The sequence below is a fragment of the Mixophyes fleayi genome, chromosome 11, assembly GCF_038048845.1.
Source record: "Mixophyes fleayi isolate aMixFle1 chromosome 11, aMixFle1.hap1, whole genome shotgun sequence".
Classification (NCBI taxonomy): domain Eukaryota; kingdom Metazoa; phylum Chordata; class Amphibia; order Anura; family Limnodynastidae; genus Mixophyes; species Mixophyes fleayi.
The window spans coordinates 54,689,443-54,708,937 of record NC_134412.1 but is presented as its reverse complement, the minus strand read 5'-3'; the positions used below and the strand labels follow the sequence as shown (position 1 = coordinate 54,708,937).

Below are 19,495 nucleotides of genomic sequence, written 5' to 3'. Positions count from 1 at the left end.
CTTGGCGGTTCTCGAGGGCCATGGATGGCTAATAAACTTAAGGAAATCCCAGATGGTTCCGTGTCAACGCATGGTTTTCCTAGGGCTCATTATGGACACCAGCCAGCAAAGGGTGTTCCTGCCTGTCGAGAAGAGCCACGACGGACGCCAGCCTAAAAGGTTGGGGGGGGGGCGGTAATCCTGCACCTCAGGCTCCAGGGACCTTGGTCGGTTCAGGAATCAGCCCTATCCATAAACATGCTGGAGTTGAAGGCAATTCTACTGGCCCTCCGGGGGGCCCAGTCCCTTCTCCAGGGCCACCCTGTCAGAGTTCAGTCAGCCAATGCCACGGCCGTGGTATATGTCATCAGGCAGGGAGGAACCAGGAGTGCAGCTGCAATGAATATTGTAGCTCAAATTTTGGTTTGGCAGAACTGGGGGAGTGGTCACTCCATCCGGAAGTTTTCCAGTCCCTGGTTCAGAGGTGGGGTCTTCCGGACATAGATCTCGGGGCCTCCAGACACAACAGTAAGGTTCACAGGTTCTGCGCAAGGGCAAGAGACCCCTTAGCGGTGGCAGTGGACGTCATGACGATGTCATGGGAGTTCAGGTTGGGATACCTGTTTCCCCCGATCCCCATGCTTCCTCGCGTACTCAGACGAGTAAGGCAGGGAGGTCTGCCAGTAATTCTAATAGCTCCCTCATGGCCGCGCCGAGTCTGGTACGCGGACATAATCTCTATGGCGGAAGGACAGGGTTTCCGTTTTCCGTCTCGAGACGACCTTCTTCTGCAGGGTCCCTTCCGTTACCAGAATTTACCTCGGCTCAGTTTAACGGCATGGCTGTTTAAGCCAGCCTCTGGAGGGCTAGAGGTTTTTCCTCCAGCGTGGCGAACACTATGATGCGAGCCAGAAAGCCGGTCTCAGCTCGCACCTATCTACGGATTTGGAAGGCCTATATCGGATGGTGTGAAAATAGGACAGGTTACACGTCCTCCTTTCGTCTTCCTCGTTTATTGGCTTTTCTTCAAGGGGGCCTGGAAGCAGGCCTTCGTTTAGGTTCACTAGAAGTTCAGGTATCGGCACTTTCAGTCTTTTTTTCACCTGAAATTAGCGGATTTGCCAGATATTAGGATTTTCGTTCAGGGAGTCTTGCATATTCAGCCTCCCTATATTCCGTCTACAGCACCGTGGGATCTCAACCTGGTGCTGGACATGCTTAAAGGGCCTCCCTTTGAGCCATTATTTGTGGCAGATTTGAATTGGTTGACCTGGAAGGTCCTCTTTCTTTTGGCTATTGCATCTGCGCGTAGGGTTTCAGAATTAGGAGCTCTGTCTTGCCGAGAACCATATCTGGTTTTCCACAAGGACAGAGCGGTGTTAAGAACCCTTCGTTCCTAGAGTAGTTTCGGCTTTCCATCTGAAACGGGAAATTGTAATCCGGTCTTTTCTCCCATTTCCATTCGGATTCAGAGCCTATGGAAAAGTTAGATGTGGTTAGGGCTCTCCGCATTTATGTCAAAAGAACTTCTCTAATGAGGCGTACTGATTCCTTGTTTGTTCTTTATGATGCTAATAAGAGAGGCTAGCCAGCCTCAAAACAGTCCATTGCAAAATGGATTACGGCTACCATTAGGCAAGCTTACATAAAGGCTAACCGTCCGGGGCCAGAGAGACTTGCGGCCCATTCTACCAGATCGGTAGGGGCGTCTTGGGCAGCGAGATATGGGGCTTCTGTAGACTAGCTCTGTCCACACCTTTACAAAGTTTTCCAGTTTAATATTTTTGCTTCCGCGGATGCAAATTTCGCTCGTAATGCTTTACGAGCGGGGCTTTCAGAGTAGTCCCACGCTTAGGGAGCTGCTTTAGAACGTCCCCATGGTAAGCAGTGTCCCCCAGACTGGATGAAAGAGAAAAGAGGATTTATGTACTTACGTTAAATCCGTTTCTCTGATTCCGTCTGGGGGACACTGCGATCCCTCCCTTCTGCCTTTCCTCTATATGCTCTTGGTGGATTGACCTATCTCCTTGGGGCTTTTTAAATAAATGAGGAGGAAGAGGCGGGGTGATTGTAGAGGGGAGGGGTCTGTAGGCAGTACTAAAGTTAACTAGTTAGGTGCCTACTCCCCAGCTCCCCTCCACAACCCATGGTAAGCAGTGTCCCCCAGACGGACTCCGAGAAACGGATTTAACGTAAGTACATAAATCCTCTTTTTAGGCTGGACAGGTAGTAAAAGTACCTTTCTGCCAAGAATAGACCTTTAAAAAGTCCTGTGCTTTCAGGCTGTTTTATTTGTGACTCCTTGCAAATGCAGACTTGGATTTAATGTCCTCTGCCTCTAGTGGTGGGAGGAGAGAAGTATTTCTGGTCTGCTAATAATACTGATGCAGTGAAGTTCTCTAGACTACATGCAGTTTCCTCCACCTTGCTGATTTGTCCTCAAAGGACCATGCTTGTGAAATGGCAGCGTTGCTACATCAGCAATAACACATGTTTAATTGTGTGCAAAGCAATTAATGAATCAAGTGTATTACTTCTTTTGACTTGTTAGGCTTAGCCTTTTATATGGTTACATTGTTTCACAGCAATAATTCATATGTAGCTGCTAACACAACCATTAAGACAGTTATAAAGAATAAATTTCAAAATTGCTCTCCTTTCAAAGGAACATTCTGTTTTTGTTCTCTTAGACAACGTCTTGTACAAGACCTTACAGGTCTCCTTTCATGAGTAGAAAGTTACAAAAACCTCGTTTTCCTGTACATGCACAACTAAGTTAAGTAGTCCATCTCCCATCAAGTTCCATGGTAGCCAATCTTGGACTTAAACGTAATCTTTAAGATGTAGTCCTTGCAGTTTCTCATCTAATCCATGTTTCCAGGAAACTATATGGCCTCCATAGACAGCAAGTATTCCCACCTCTACATCCCTATTTGGGGGAGATACCGGAAGGTTTTGCGCTTTGCAGTGGGTATGGCTTGCTTATAGTTTTAAGAGCTTTTCTTTGACTAATATCTGGCCCGTGGGTGTTTATGAAACTGATGACATTCTAGCAGCTAATCATCCGAGGATCACCATACTCCCCCCTTCTTGCCAGTCTGCTGATCAAGGCTTCCTGTAGGGAGGAAGCAGCAGCTTTTGATCAGTTACCCTTCCCAAGACCTCTCTTCACCTCAGTACTTTTATGATACTCCTTGGTCTCTGCTTTGACTCAGGTCTCCTCCGAACCTTTTTTTTATTGATATAGTTTTGTGTTTTAGTCAGTTGACATTTCCCTAGGTCTCAGATCACCTTTGCATGGTTGTACCAAGGTCTCCACTGTAGAGGATGTGCCAGTCAGTCAGTTTCATCTTTGGGTCCTCCAGGGGTATGTGGGTCATGTCACATCTTCATCTGTATCATCTTAAAGAGCTTCACTATCCTTAGAAGGTTAGCTACCTTCCAGTGGGAAGTTGATTCCAGAAACCCCAACCTTGTAGTGGTCTGTAATCCCATGTTTTCTTAAAAGATATCCTTTATCAACCTACCTTGTTGGTTTCGAATTTCCCCATCTGTAAGACAGAGTATCCCAGATTACTGACAGAGAAAAAATGTTTTTTTTTTACTTATTGATCTTTTTTTTCTAAGGCCAATGGGGAGGGAACAGACTTGTCCTTGTTTTTTCCTTCTGGTTATTTGTTGTTCCAGTTGGCCTGTTAATCGTACTAGGCAAACTTTCTGGTTATATCCTGCTGTTTTGTCTTGTTTTCCAGTTCCTCATTACTATGTATGAACTGGGGCTCCCATATCAGGAGGTGGAGTTTGAGAATAGTCAAAAACAACCTAAACTTACTTTTCTCCTTATTGTGGGACTTATCCTTCATCAGGCCCAGTTTCTCATTTTCTGATATAAATTATTAGCAGTCATAATAATAAATGGCCATTTAATGGACACTCACCTTTTCTATTCTAGTGAGGAGAAATCTGATGAAATCTTGAAGCTTTTGGGAGATGTAATGTAAGTGAGAGTGATGACCCTACTGAAGTTGGATACCTTTTCATTATTGACTATTCATCATTATCACCGACAAAAAAAACAAAAACAAATCTCCTGTGCGCTAGGTTTAATAAGAAAAGAAAAAAAGCCTCGAGAGTCAGCTACTTATGGATGGAGGTGCCAACATCTTCCAATATTATTCAACTTAAAAAAAAAACAAACAACACAATAAGGAGCACCAATCACCTTGGTTATATCAAATTAAAATTAAACAGATATGGCAGAATACACTCAGATTCCTGATAATCATTAAAAAACATTTATTTAATATAAAATCAATAAAAGAAATTATGTATATTTTATTTGATATAACCAAGGTGACTGGCGCTCCTTATTGTGTTTTTTTAGGTTGAATTCATTATAATAGCACAAAGCAACAATTAAATATAATAGTTGTGACAATAACTCTACTTTGCTTTATCACTGTCGCACCTTATGTGTTTTACTCACCTATGCCTCACCGCTTATGTCTTACCTGCTTTATATTTCCTTGTGATCCTATTACCTCTTCTTTTTTTTTTTTTTTTTATATAACTTTTTTTTCCTGCAACCTTATCCTTTGTTGCAACCACCCCACCTTTAACCTCTCATTGCCGCTCACTCAATTTCTGGCTATCCCTAGTATTATCATGCTTTACTCCTCTATTCCTTTTGTCTTCTTCCTCCTTCCTTCCTCTCCCCTTCTCCATACTTCATACTTCCTTCCCCCTCGTCCATCCTTCGCCCTTCCTTACCCTACTTATTCCTTCTCACAGCCTCTTCCCCTCTTCCTTTCTTCGCCAGTCCTTTCCTTCTCCCTCTACCACTATCTCTCCTTTGTTATCCCTTCTCACAGCCCCCTCCCTCATCCCTCCTACACTCTTTGCTACCTCTGCAGATCTCTGTTTCTACCCCCCCAAAAAAAAAAAAATCTGTCCCCTCTCCAATCTATGCCTCTCCAGAACGGGACAGTCGACCCCCCTAGCATGTTAAAGGTCAGTGTCACTGTTGGCACATACAGGCAGAAAAGAGAATCCTTCCCGGCCACTCTGACTGTGTTTTAAGCACAGTCAGAGCAGCCGGTCAGCATACTCTGACTGCCTGTCTGCAGATAGTGTGCAGCCACCTGGAGCCCATGGTGAGACTTTAAAAAAGGGGGTAGGGCCTAAACGCCCTCCTTAAGAAACCATTCTAGATCTGCCCCTGGGCAGTGGACTTCCTCTCACCATCCTTTCTTACCTCGATCAAGCTGTCTCCTACAAGAATATATATAAAGGGGATGTGAACACAAAAAAATGCACTGCTCTTTCTTTGTTTTGTTGCTTGGCAAATAATTCTGTTTGGCCCATAGTGCTACTTAGTTATAGTTATAGCCAGCATAATCCTGATTAAGCATAATGTTAAAGCACACATATCAAAGTAATATATAGAGGATGCAGTCCCAAAAGATGCTAAAATGGAGCTCGGTGTCACTTAGTGGCATATAACTCAGAATCTAAAAATACCCAAATCAAGACATATGTAGGGTATGCGACCTCCAAGAGTGGTCCAAATGCACTGAACTCCTTGTGGCACTTAGAAACCTATACTTCAGCGTAATCCTGACTAAGCAGAATACAGCCACACTCTTAAGTGACAACAGGGTTTCTAGCAATTGATTACACATAGGCTAGTGGTTGGGATTGTCACTACTTTGCCCATGTTAACCCTTAAAAACCATGAAAGATCAAAAAGGTATTACACCATAAACATTTTCACTATACTTTTTAGAGTTGTGACATGCAAATGTCTTATACTATGTTTTTGTTGAACTCAAATTGCCCTTTTTAGTTGATTTGATACAAAGTCAGAGCCATTTTTATGGTCAGTGGAGAAGTATGTTTGGGTATAGGAGTTTGGTTATCGCTGAATTCTTCTTTGTCAGGGGTATGCTGTGGTATGTTACTAAGTGACACAAAGTTCCATTTTTGAGTGGTGCACAATTCATTGATTGCTGCGCAGTTAGAACTATGGTGGGTATAGTCTGCTAAGTGGCACAATGCTCTGCTTTGCATGGCAAACAGGAGTATTTGCTAATCAACAAGTGGGGGGGGGGGCGCCTTGCATTTGGAGCATTTTTAGAGTCCCATTCCCTATGTACTGCTTTTATTTGGTTGTCACTGGGTTCTGCTTTGGCAGGGACATGCTAGATATTAAAATGTATCTTTATGGCACAAGCATATACTGCTGGTATGACCCTATACGCGGTGTTAGCATGTCATGATTTTATGTTAAACAAAAGGTGGGTTGGTAGTCAGTGTATTTTTAGCCTCTTTTTGGGGCTTACTTTCCCTTTTATTTACTTGATTTCTGTGTTATTAATAAGAGGTACACAGTGGTGTTTGACATCAGACGGCACAGTAGTTTTTAAACATAATTGGTGTCATAACTCTCAGATTTGTCAGTGATTTGAGTTATGAATGTTAAAAAAAAAAAAAGATTATTTCCAGAAGGATGATGTCATGCAGTTTTTTTCATCCTATACTATTGAAATCAATGAGTTTCATATTTCCTGCTTTGACAGCTGTTAAGAAAATGGAAACCATAATTAAATGCTAGGAGAAAAACAGCTCGGATAGAAAACTGCTTCATAGAATTCTATGATCTTTACATGATCTTTATATCTGCTGAAACACTGCTTGGATACTATGTAGATCTTTTTGAAACTGCTTTCCCTAGCTGCTGCATGAAAAGCTTTTGTGTAACACCATTCTTGGATGGTGTTAAAAGGGTGCTTTAAACAGCTAGAAAGGCAGTTTCATATCACTCAAAGTGCTTATATATATTAAATTGAATGGAGACTACGCATACCCTGTCACCCAGGAATGAATATACTCTGAAAATGTTGCATGCAGTTTCTTCAGAGCTTGGTCCCATGAACTGGGAGAAGCATTCCCTGTTCAGTATATCAGCTTGAAGCAATTTAAGTGCCACGTTAGCATTTCTCTGACACCCCCTTAAGTAGCAATTTTTTTAAAATCCCAACACATTGTTATATACATGTCTACCAAAGTGCTCAATAAAAATTCTCTCCAGTGGCTATACACTATATTTGAGCTGACACTGACACACAGGGCGTTTAAAGCGCTCATTATCAACTATGATCATGCATTAAACACTGCAATAAAATCATTATTATTATTAGCCTTTATTTATATGGCGCCACAAGGTGCCCGCAGCACCATACAGATTACATGCAATAACACCGTACAAGGCAAAAACAGCACAGAACAATAAACGAGTAACACTATAGCTCCTCAAGCTCCAAGCACAGCTAGTAAAATCCAGTTACAGGAAGGCTGGAAGGGGAGGGGGAGCACAATATAATCATTATACCTAATTATAAAAATTAGGCATTAGCACTTCTGAAGCTGGAGATCACTAGAGTTTAAAATACCTGTATGACCCTTCCTGTAGTTGTTAAAAAATATGCTTAATCTGAATACAATCTACATGGCTGTTAGCATATATTATATGTAACATAATTTATTATCTTAGTACTTAACAAGTTCATTCATACATACATTTGCAGTAATATTTCATATCTGCACATTTTCTTCCTTAAGGCTTAATGCTTTGGTCCTTGGAGGAGACTCAGGTCAGATTGAGATATATGCCTATGGGATGTACAAGATTGCAACAATTACAGAGGTAATATACTTTAGTGTATGATTGTACACAATATTTTAAGGTTTTTTTTCATCCACTGCAGTCTTATAGCAACAGTCAAAATGTGGAACACAAAAGGTAGCTGATCTTGATATAAGATAAGATGCTGCCGTTACTGGTATTGTTCAGGCTGTTCAAGTAATCACATTATTTCCCAAGCAGCAGGACCTTGCCCCTTTCAGAACATAATGTCCAAAGTGTTCTAAAGAATATGTACATTACATTTGTATCTGTCTCTTGTATACTTAAAATATGTTACTCTTTAAGTTCACTTATGGGGAGGTTCATGGGAAGATCTAAACCACTGTGAGGTACACACTACAGAATTTTCCACCAACTTTTTATGCCGATGGATTTTACATGCGATCGATGATCCGATCGCTCGGTCCATGAACTGCATACACACCAGCCTTGTTTAGGACGATAAAGGGAAGAGCGGACGTCCCTTTAGCGATTTTTTACAGCCATGTTGTTGTGAGCAATGGCTGTAATTTTGTACACATCGGTCGGAAGTTTATACACACTACACAACGGAAATGAGATTGGAAAGAAAATATTAAACGGTACTGCCAACCAAATGAGGCGACAATCGTCCATTTGGGCAGACTTTCGACAATCGTGTCACTGAACACACTGACCCGACTTTTGAACGAGCGGTTGTATGCTGGCTGATTTAGCCGATTATTGGACGAAAACCGTGTAGTGTGTACCTAGCATAACCAGCGTTACACCTGAGGTACTAATTACTGGTAAAACAACAGTATCTGTGCAATGGTTATCGGTAGGGATACAAGGGTAAAATTTAATGCGATTTTATTCCAATTAAAAACTGGGGTATTTGTGGGACCATACAGTATTTCTCAATTCATGGAATGCATGAATGAATCTTACAATGAGAATTACATGAATCTGTGCTCTCATGATCAAATGAGCACACCATCCTAATTCCATACCACAACTGAATTATGTGAATCACGATACATGGTTACCCATTAAGTATGATTGACAATGAATAGCCATCAGTAACGAGGTAATAATGTTAATGTGAAACGCCAATGAACCATAATGCTGCTTGCAAAATGTATAGAAGGATTTGGACAGTAAAAATAAACAAATGAATGAACTTTAATGTGGAAATGGAAAGAATGACAGTGCAGGGCAGTCATCATTAACAACAGAACCGTCCAATAGGATAAAAGTGGAAGGTAGCCTTCACACTATATCAATCCCTGCAGCTGGACGCCAACCATTCATTATATCCCTGAGGAAGACTTCCCGAGCTGAAGCTGAAACGCGTTTGATGCACTTGTTTAATATACCTCATTATACTTGGATTACTGTCCTTTATCCTGTAACAGTACCGATCAGCTGGCGGCACTGCTCCCTTAGCATCGTGACATCACCGCATGCACAACGTACTGAGCCGCGATCACCGAGAGTCTGTTCAACACACCTGGGAGGCAGGTCATAGGTTGCAGACCGAACGGAAGGACGCTAATGATTTGTAAGATCAAGACAACATACATGTAACTAATAACTCTCACCCGTGTCCTGTATGCCTTCCGCTTTCTGCCTCTCTGCCATACCATTGCACCGGCTGTTACCGCAATTGGAATTTATACTGAGCACTGAATTTTATACAATGATATTACTTACTTTATCGATTGAACATCTGCAGCGACATTATATTGTACATTTTTCTGGACTATCTCAATTGGACACATTGTACCTGATGGTAGCAGATTGCTATCTAATTATGGAAGATTCAAATAGTATATAAGGGGACTTGTCTTATACCCCCTATCCTGGATTGTTACTTGGTTTATGATAGTAGGTGATTGCTATTTTTATCTAGCATTCCATGAATTGAGAAATACTGTATGGTCCCACAAACACACCAGTTTTTTATTGGCATAAAATCGCATTAAATTTTACCCTTGTATCTCTACTGTTAACCATGGCACAGATACTGTTGTTTTACCAGTAATTAGTACATCAGTTTGCACAGTGGTTTATATTGTCTAATTAGAGTTAGGGCACTCTCTTATCAGCAACTTCTTAGGTACACATCCTCTAACAAGACGCCTTGAAGGGAATACCAGAGCGGGTTTATATTCTTTGTATTCTTCATATAGGGATCTGCTTTTACATTTTTGAAGTTTTGTAACAGGGCTGGATGAATCCCAGGAACAAGTTAGCCATATGGCCTAATAATTTACTTCTGGGTTATTTTCTATGCATGCACATCTTACTAGGCTTCTTTTAACATTTGCCCTTTGGCTACTTACAGTAGAGACAGGCATTTTGTAATCTGATTAAATAGGAGTTCTTTAGGAACCAGTGACATCACTGGTGCCTACAGAACTAGTACAGTGTATTCTCATACATTTGAAAAGAAAGAAAATATTTCTTATAATGAGGGCACTCACTACCTCACAATAATATTTAAATAATTTTTTGCTAAATTCCAAAATTCATTATTTTATTAACTAAAATAATCATTCAACTCCCACATACTGAATTGATGACAAAATGTTAAAATACAGAAAAAATTAAATGAAAGTTAAAGAAATATGTAGTGTGCTTAAAATATTGTATTCAAACAATAGATAGAAACTTTTTTTTTTTTTCAAGGTTTTGACACCTTGACATAGCTCCGGGGAAACGCACGTTGGTGAAGGCGTCTCAGTGTGCTTTTCTTGAGAACCCTTTGGCAACAATGAAATGATTCATGCACTCCGATTTCAGCTAAATATGACGATTAACGAATACCTATAGTGCAGGCTTGAAGACACATATATTAGTCCTGATAGGATGCCTGTCAAATAGCTGTGATCACTAATATAAGTACGTCCCTTTAGATATCTTCCCTCAGACGAATGAATGAAATCGCTGCCCATACGCTAGTATGAGTTTTATAGACAACTCTCCCCTCTCCCAACTGAAACGGAATTGAGATTATAATCCTATTTGCAGTTAACAAGACATTTCAGTCTGACAATATTTTTGACCGGGGTTGAGAGACCGTAATAGTACTGTTGAATTGGAACTTATTTACAAAATGTAAGAATGTGTATGGAAATCTACAATAAAGGAGCTGAAGGTAAATTTTATGTAGGGACTGTACTGAAGAAATGAACTACATTTTTTTACACCATATAGTGAATGTCAAATAAATTTCTATCTAGAGTGTCGCAGTAGCTATATCTGACACTGTCTAATTGATTCAGGTCTTGTTTTATTGGGACAGAATGATTCTTAAACACTGATTTCACTTAACCCTCGGTCTAAAAACTAACCGCTCCAATTAGCTCAGCCCCCAAAGTGAGAGAAGTACATCACGCTTAGATAGAGATGTAATCAAGATAAATATTATTCTGGGAAACTAAGAAGATTATGATCAGATACATTTCAATCTTGGCTCTTAATATTTAATAAAAAGAAGTAATCTTGTTGCATAGCAATAACGATATCAAAACTATGAGATATCCCTAAAGATGCAGTGTAACTTTAAAATGTATAAAAGACAGTAGGGATTATAGTGGTGTCTTACTAACCAAAGAAGTTTCTGTCTATTGTTTGAATACAATATTTTAAACACACAACATACTTCTTTCTTAACTTTCACTGATTCTTTCTCTATTTTAATATTTCACTATCAATTCATTTCAGTATGTAGGAATTGAACGATTATGTTAAATAATGAAATAAAGAATTTTGGATTTTAGTAAATACTGAATCAAATACTATTGTGAGGTAGTGAGAACCCTCATTATAAAAGATCTTTCTTTATTTTCAAATTGTGACTTGAAATTTTTCTCTTGGGGTCATACTCCCTGTATGACTTGTTATTGATATTAAAATGGAAATTACCATGTTATATAACATTATTGACAAATGAACAGGTTTCTTCACAAAACACATTTTCTTATATGTTTAAGGTCCTGTGCAGAAGTTCATCAATTCTTTTTATGTATTCTGTATTGGTCAACCCAGAAAGTGTCTTCCTCCACTCTGTAAAGGAGACAGTCTGTATGGTGCCTTCAGTTGAATGGCTGATTAATTATTATGCGCTAAATATTTGAATTATAAAGGTATTTTCTCTCATTAGGTATATGGGTCATGCCTTGGCTTGTGCTTGTCCAGTGACCTAAAATCCCTTTCTGTGGTAACTGAGCTGACAACAAACACTACACCTGAGATCACCTATTTCCAGGTGCGTGGGCTTACATTGCACAAGGAAGACAAGGGGGGATTTGTAGTGTGCTTTACAGCTGTTTTAGTTTACTCATTTATTTCCTTCTTTCCATAGCTGGATACTAGTTTACTATCTGATTACTTACCTGAGGTTACCCGAATGGCAAGAAAATTTACTCACATTTCTACTCTTCTTCAGGTAGGCACCTTAAGTAACTTTCTCATTTTGCTCTTTCTGCAAAGGAAATTCAACTGAAATTTAGTCTGACATGTGGCAAAGTATTTATAACAAACACACAAATATGTTTGTAAAAAATGTTCGTACTATTTTGAAATGTACTCTCCAAAGAAGAAAAGAGCTAGTGCGAGAAATCACACTTTGAATGTAGGAAGTCTCACTTTATTGGATGGGTAGTGGATGTTTGGGACCAATTCCCAGTACAATGTTACGAGCCATGGCGGTGCCCAGCCGCCGCGACTCACTCACCCGCGTCCCGGCCGTCGCCATGACGACCGGGACGTCATTTCCGGCCATAACCCGGCCGTTGCCGGGGCAACCAGTAGACGCTTCAGAGCTGCGTCCCGGCAATAGGAGGAGGCCGGGCGCAGCGTTCTACAGCCTGTGGGCTAATTAATATGGGCAGATTATAGGAGGCAATTACAGGCATTAGCCTGCAACTGTGCAGGCCAGGGGCAAGCCCTGATTGGCTCTGTTAGTGACTGCTTTATTAACCTGCAGGAGTGTGTTCAACCTGTGATTGGTTCAGCTGGGTATTTAAGGCAATGAGGTCTGCTGCCTCATTGCCGGTTATAGCTCCTGTGTTCCAGTCTGCTAACCTGCTAGTTCCTGTCCTGTATCCTGATATCGCTATTTGACTCCCCGTGTATGACCCTTGGCTTTGATTTGGACCTTGCTCGTGTTTCCTGTGACCCTGATCTCTGGCCTGTTTACCCGTTCTGCTATTTGCCTGTGACCCCTGACCTCAGCTTGTTCATCAATACTCTTGTCTGCTGCCGGCCCTTGACCTCTGCGTGGACCTGACTCCTCTTGCCTGGGTTCTCCCCAGCTGGTACGCACTTCACGACCCTCTGTCAGTCTGCGGCCCAGTCTGTCCCCACCATCAGGGGCTCCAGTGAACACCTGACTGGCAGAGTAGATTCCGGGTTGTGTTGTGCCGGCTGGAGGGGTTCCTAACATTATAACCGGCCCACTCACGGAGACAAGGTTAGAATGGATACAAGTGGATCCATACCGTCTCCGGCACAAACCCTAGCAGGCCACGTTGAGTCCTTGTATCAGATGATGCAGGGATTGGCTGAGCGTATGTCTGTTCAAGAAGAAGCCACAAAAGCTTCACAACCGACTCCAGGTCCCATCTGTGAACCCAAAATGAACTTACCAGATCGGTTCTCCGGAAATAGAACCCTGTTTCGGAACTTCAGGGAGAGCTGCAAGCTCTATTTTCGGATGAGACCCCGCTCCTCCGGTTCAGAGCAGCAAAGAGTTGGGATTATTATTTCCCTTCTACAGGGTGACCCTCAGTCCTGGGCGTTTTCTTTGCCGCAGACCAGTCCGGCCATGCAGTCCGTAGACTCCTTCTTCGAGGCACTGGGTCTACTGTATGATGACCCGGATCGAGTGGCCTCCGCGGAAGCTCATCTACGGTCCTTGAAACAAGGCCGACGGTCGGCAGAAGAATATTGCGCTGAATTCCGTAGATGGTCACCTGATAGTGGATGGAACGACCCTGCCTTACGAAGTCAGTTCCGTCTCGGCCTATCTGAACAGATTAAAGATTCTTTGGTGCAATACCCGTCTCCTAGTTCTCTGGAGGATCTGATGCACCTCTCCATTAAAATTGACAGGAGATATAAGGAGCGGAAAACTGAAAAGGAAACATCATCACCTCCATCCGCCTTCGTTCCTGTTTCCCAGGATGGTGAGGAGCCTATGCAATTAGGAGCATATCGTCTCTCTTCTGAAGAGAGAGACAGGAGACGTTCGCAAGGTCTATGTCTATACTGTGGCATAAAAGGCCACTTCTCCCGTTCTTGCCCAAATAAGTCGGGAAAAGACCATGCCTAGGGAATGAGGGGAAAGTTCACCTAGGTCTGCAAATTATCTCCCCGAAAAATGCTGTATTAATCCCTGCACAGCTCACCTTCCGGGCTCGCTCTGTGGACCTGTCGGCCTTCATTGATAGCGGAGCTGCAGGCAACTTCCTTGATATTGGGTTTGCCCGCTCTGCCGGAATTCCGATGGTAAAACTCAACTCTGCCATTACTGTCTGTGGCTTAGACGGAGGTCCGTTGCCTGGTGGGAAGATTTCCTGGGAGACCCCGCCACTACAGTTGAAGATCGGAGCTCTCCATTCTGAGTCAATCACCTTCTTCCTGATCGATTGTTCGTCGGTTCCTATGATCTTGGGCCACCCATGGCTTTCCTGTCATAACCCTGTCATAGACTGGGTAAAAGGAGAGATTGTCAAGTGGAGTACTTATTGTACACAGTCTTGTTTGTCACTATCTCTGCGTATGATTCAGCCTATTCCGGAGCGGCTTCCCTCACAGTATCATGAATTCTGGGACGTGTTCTCCAAGAAGGCTGCTGATACCTTACCGCCACATCGTGACTTTGACTGTGCCATCGAACTTATTCCTGGTTCCAAGTTACCTAAGGGGCGTTTGTATTCCCTTTCTGCTCCAGAAACAAAATCCATGCAGGAGTATATCGACGAAAACCTGGAGAGAGGCTTCATCAGGCCATCTAAGTCTCCCGTAGGAGCAGGATGCTTCTTTGTATCAAAAAAAGACGGAGGGTTAAGACCTTGTATTGACTACCGGGGATTGAATCATATCACAGTCAAGAACACCTATCCCCTTCCGCTCATCTCGGTATTGTTTGATCAGCTAAGAGGGGCTACTGTCTTCACTAAAATCGACCTTCGCGGAGCATATAATCTCATCCGTATCAAAGAAGGAGATGAGTGGAAGACGGCGTTCAATACGCACTCTGGCCACTACGAGTATCTGGTCATGCCGTTTGGCCTCAGCAATGCGCCTGCAGTGTTCCAGGACTTGATCAACGAGGTCCTTCGAGACTTCCTGGGTGGTTTTGTGGTCGTCTATTTAGATGATATCCTCATCTATTCCAAATCTTTACTCGCACATCAGACTCACGTCAAACAAGTCTTACAAAAATTGCGGGAAAACCATCTCTACGCCAAGCTGGAAAAGTGTGAGTTTGAGGTGCAGAAGGTATCCTTTTTAGGTTACGTAATCTCTTCTGAGGGATTTTCTATGGATTCAACAAAGGTCCAGGCTATTGTGGATTGGGTACAACCCAACAATCTAAAGGCGGTACAGAGGTTTCTGGGCTTCTCCAATTATTATCGAAGGTTCATTCACAACTTCGCTGACATTGTGGCTCCCATTGTGGCTTTGACCCGTAAAGGAATGGACCCAACTAATTGGTCGTCTCAAGCAGTAGCCTCATTCAAAAGTCTGAAAAAGGCCTTTATCTCAGCTGAGGTCCTTAAACATCCAGATCCAGCTAAAGCATTTGTTCTAGAGGTCGATGCCTCGGACGTCGGGGCCGGCGCCATTCTATCACAGAAGGATCCTCGTACTAATCGTCTACACCCATGTGACTATTTCTCCCGTCAGTTCTCTTCAGCAGAAGCCAACTACGATGTCGGTAATAGAGAACTATTGGCAATCAAGTGGGCCTTCGAGGAGTGGCGGCATTGGTTGGAGGGTGCTTCGCATCAGATCTCTGTCATTACCGACCACAAGAACTTGCAATATATACAGTCAGCCAAGCGCTTAAACCCTAGACAGGCCCGCTGGGCATTATTTTTTACCCGGTTCAATTTCCTGATCACCTACAGACCAGGTTCCAAGAATGTCCGGGCAGATGCCCTGTCCAGGAGTTTCATGGCACACCATGTTCCAGTTACTAACCCAGAGTCTATTATTCCTCCTTCCATAATCCATGCTGGGTTAACCCAAGATCTGAATGTCACACTGCAGAGATTCCAGAAATTAGCCCCAGATGCTACTCCGGAGCAACGACTTTTTGTTCCAGTCCACTTAAGAAAGGCGGTTCTTGTGGAAGCACATTGCAGTAGGGCTGCTGGGCACCCTGGAATTTACAAGACGCTAGAAATCCTTTCCCGCACGGTCTGGTGGCCATCCATGTCTGCCGACGTCAAGAGGCATGTCCTCTCATGTGAGATTTGTGCTAGAAATAAAGTGCCTAGGATCCGTCCAGTAGGCCAATTAGTTCCTTTGGCCCCTCCTGCGAAACCATGGACTCATCTGTCTATGGACTTTGTAGTAGATCTACCACCTTCTGCAGGACACAACACGATTTGGGTCGTGGTAGACCGGTTCAGCAAAATGTCACACTTCATTCCGTTAACCAAACTACCTTCTGCTCGGGATTTGGCTCTCTTATTCATTCAACATATTTTCAGGCTCCATGGACTCCCTACTGACATCGTCTCTGATCGGGGTTCTCAGTTTATAGCACAATTCTGGAGGTCCTTCTGTACCCTTCTCGGAATCAAGGTCAGTTTATCATCCGCCTACCACCCTCAGTCAAATGGGCAAACTGAAAGGGTTAACCAGTCCCTAGAAAAATTTTTGCGATGTTACACATCGGAGTTCCACGATAATTGGTCTTCCCTGTTACCCTGGGCGGAATTCGCCTGTAATAATTCCTGTCACTCAGCTACAAAAATCTCTCCGTTCTTCTGCAATTATGGTTTTCACCCCAGATCTAACTCCCTGTATTCACTCCAGTCCGTTGGTATCCAGGAGATCCGCTCCACTGCAAGAGATCTCAGAGTTATCTGGAAGAAAGTTCACTCATCATTGAGACAAGCCTCACTTGTGGCAAAAAAAAATTCGGACCGACATCGTACCACCTGCTCCCTTAAGGTTGGCCAGAAGGTGTGGCTGTCTACAAAAAATATCAGGCTCAGACAGCCTTGCAAGAAGTTGGGCCCTAAGTTCATCGGGCCGTTTCCTATCATCAAACAGGTGAACCCCGTCGCATTTAGGTTAAAAATTCCGGCCTCATTGAGAATTCCCAACACATTTCATTGTTCTCTGTTGAAACCGGTACTATTTCCTGGTCAAACCCAGTCTTCAAGTGTGCCTGGGAGAGGTTCCAGTGGACCACAAAAATTTGTGATTCAAAAGGTCCTTGATTCTAAAAAAGTTCAAGGACAGGTGCATTTCCTCATACAATGGAGGAATCGCGGATTGGAAGAGAGATCTTGGGTTCCGCGGAGACAACTCCATGCCCCAAAGAAACTGAAGGAGTTCTTCAAAAAATTCCCTAGAAAACCAGGATGTCGGGGTCCCTCGACCCCTCCTCAAGGGGGGGGTACTGTTACGAGCCATGGCGGTGCCCAGCCGCCGCGACTCACTCACCCGCGTCCCGGCCGTCGCCATGACGACCGGGACGTCATTTCCGGCCATAACCCGGCCGTTGCCGGGGCAACCAGTAGACGCTTCAGAGCTGCGTCCCGGCAATAGGAGGAGGCCGGGCGCAGCGTTCTACAGCCTGTGGGCTAATTAATATGGGCAGATTATAGGAGGCAATTACAGGCATTAGCCTGCAACTGTGCAGGCCAGGGGCAAGCCCTGATTGGCTCTGTTAGTGACTGCTTTATTAACCTGCAGGAGTGTGTTCAACCTGTGATTGGTTCAGCTGGGTATTTAAGGCAATGAGGTCTGCTGCCTCATTGCCGGTTATAGCTCCTGTGTTCCAGTCTGCTAACCTGCTAGTTCCTGTCCTGTATCCTGATATCGCTATTTGACTCCCCGTGTATGACCCTTGGCTTTGATTTGGACCTTGCTCGTGTTTCCTGTGACCCTGATCTCTGGCCTGTTTACCCGTTCTGCTATTTGCCTGTGACCCCTGACCTCAGCTTGTTCATCAATACTCTTGTCTGCTGCCGGCCCTTGACCTCTGCGTGGACCTGACTCCTCTTGCCTGGGTTCTCCCCAGCTGGTACGCACTTCACGACCCTCTGTCAGTCTGCGGCCCAGTCTGTCCCCACCATCAGGGGCTCCAGTGAACACCTGACTGGCAGAGTAGATTCCGGGTTGTGTTGTGCCGGCTGGAGGGGTTCCTAACATACAAACAGTACATTCCAGAATGCAGGTACTGTAGGGATTACATGTGTGTGGATACAAGAACCTCCTCATCCAAATGCTACTGTACCAGAATCACCTAAATGGGCTTTATCTTTCCTACGATTGGGGGACATTGGGGATATAGTAGTGGGTCTAGGAGTTTAGGCGCTTATCAGCTTCTTTGATCTTCACTCTCCTCCCCTACTATGTCCCTTCTTTTCTTGTAGATACCTCAGTTTTTTTTAAACTGCCTAGGAGATAGGACACATTTGGTATAGACTCCTGCCTATATTTATTCTAGTTTTAGGTTTTTACATGTGTTTTTATTTTCCCTTTCAGGTGCTGCACAGGGATCGATCCTAAGAACCAGAGGGGTGACTAGCCTGTCGGCTCTATTCACCCTGGGTCCCTGCGCAGATAGCAGCAGCATAAGCTCATTTGCCTTACACCTCTTGGCCGGCAGTTATCCCTTAGAAATGAGCTTTTGGGGCCATATTCTATATATCTGTTATTAGGGCTTTAGATGCCCCACATAGGAAAGAGGCTGATTTTTCTTTTTTTTTTTTGGTCAAGGCCACTGTAACTTAGTCGCGTGGGGGTGCTGCAGCGATTCATCTCCCCCCGCCCCCAACGGACATGCCGAGAAGTCCCTCCCCCTAGACTGCGAGCAGCGGTGGACAAGGTATCGAACGTGCTCCTTAGGAGGCGATTCGTATACTAGGGTGACACTGCACATGCTGCTGGGCACTGTAATTTCAGCGTTGATGCAATACACGCCGACAGCCATGCTGATCAGCAGCTCATAGAGGTGGCCATATTTGGGGGCGGTTCTGGAGGAGGAACCCCCACCCTCTAACCCCCTTCCTTCTTCCTGGCACGGAAGTTGCCATGTTGGGACACGGAGATCGTCGCTGTTCCTCTGCTCTGCCTCTACATCTACTGGTATCGTTCATTCTGTTTAATATTGTACTCCATAGAGATATATTGAACGTCTTTTTAAACTGTTAACAATCAGGACTATTGTTTCAGTGTCCAGGGATTGGTGTTTACTCAATACTTTTGTCTAGTCTAGAGACTTGGTTAAAAATTTTGCTGTACTGTGTACAGACTTTAGTGCTCAGACAATTTTTTTGTTAATATTGTTATTAGTTTATCTAATCTGTAATATAGTTAAAATATGTCTGAGAAGAGAACATCCAAAAATAAGGGATCCACTGGTTTGTCTGTGCTGTTTTATATGTGCAAAATGTAATGCAAAATGATCTATTGGACAGCGTAATCAGGAGGCTTTTTGCACAGCTTGCAAAGCCGGGATCCAGGAGCGACGAGGTCCAGCCCAAGGGGTAGCAGCTATGGATGAACTGCCCTTGGCTAAGTCTCTAACAACAGCCATGGAAGAACTTACCAGGGTGATGTTACTTTTCACAGAGGTACCTGAGTTTCCAG

The 19,495-nt window shown here is 43.5% G+C and overlaps 1 protein-coding gene across 1 annotated transcript in view; it reads left to right on the top strand.

Moving 5' to 3' along the window:
* ANAPC4 (anaphase promoting complex subunit 4) overlaps nucleotides 1-19,495 on the top strand; it is a 92,203-nt gene that overhangs the window by 18,683 nt on the left and 54,025 nt on the right. The window contains exons 7-10 of the mRNA XM_075191161.1: nucleotides 3,932-3,976; nucleotides 7,600-7,684; nucleotides 11,814-11,918; nucleotides 12,015-12,098. Coding sequence (XP_075047262.1) covers nucleotides 3,932-3,976; nucleotides 7,600-7,684; nucleotides 11,814-11,918; nucleotides 12,015-12,098 — 319 coding nt within the window. The remainder of the gene's footprint in view (nucleotides 1-3,931; nucleotides 3,977-7,599; nucleotides 7,685-11,813; nucleotides 11,919-12,014; nucleotides 12,099-19,495) is intronic.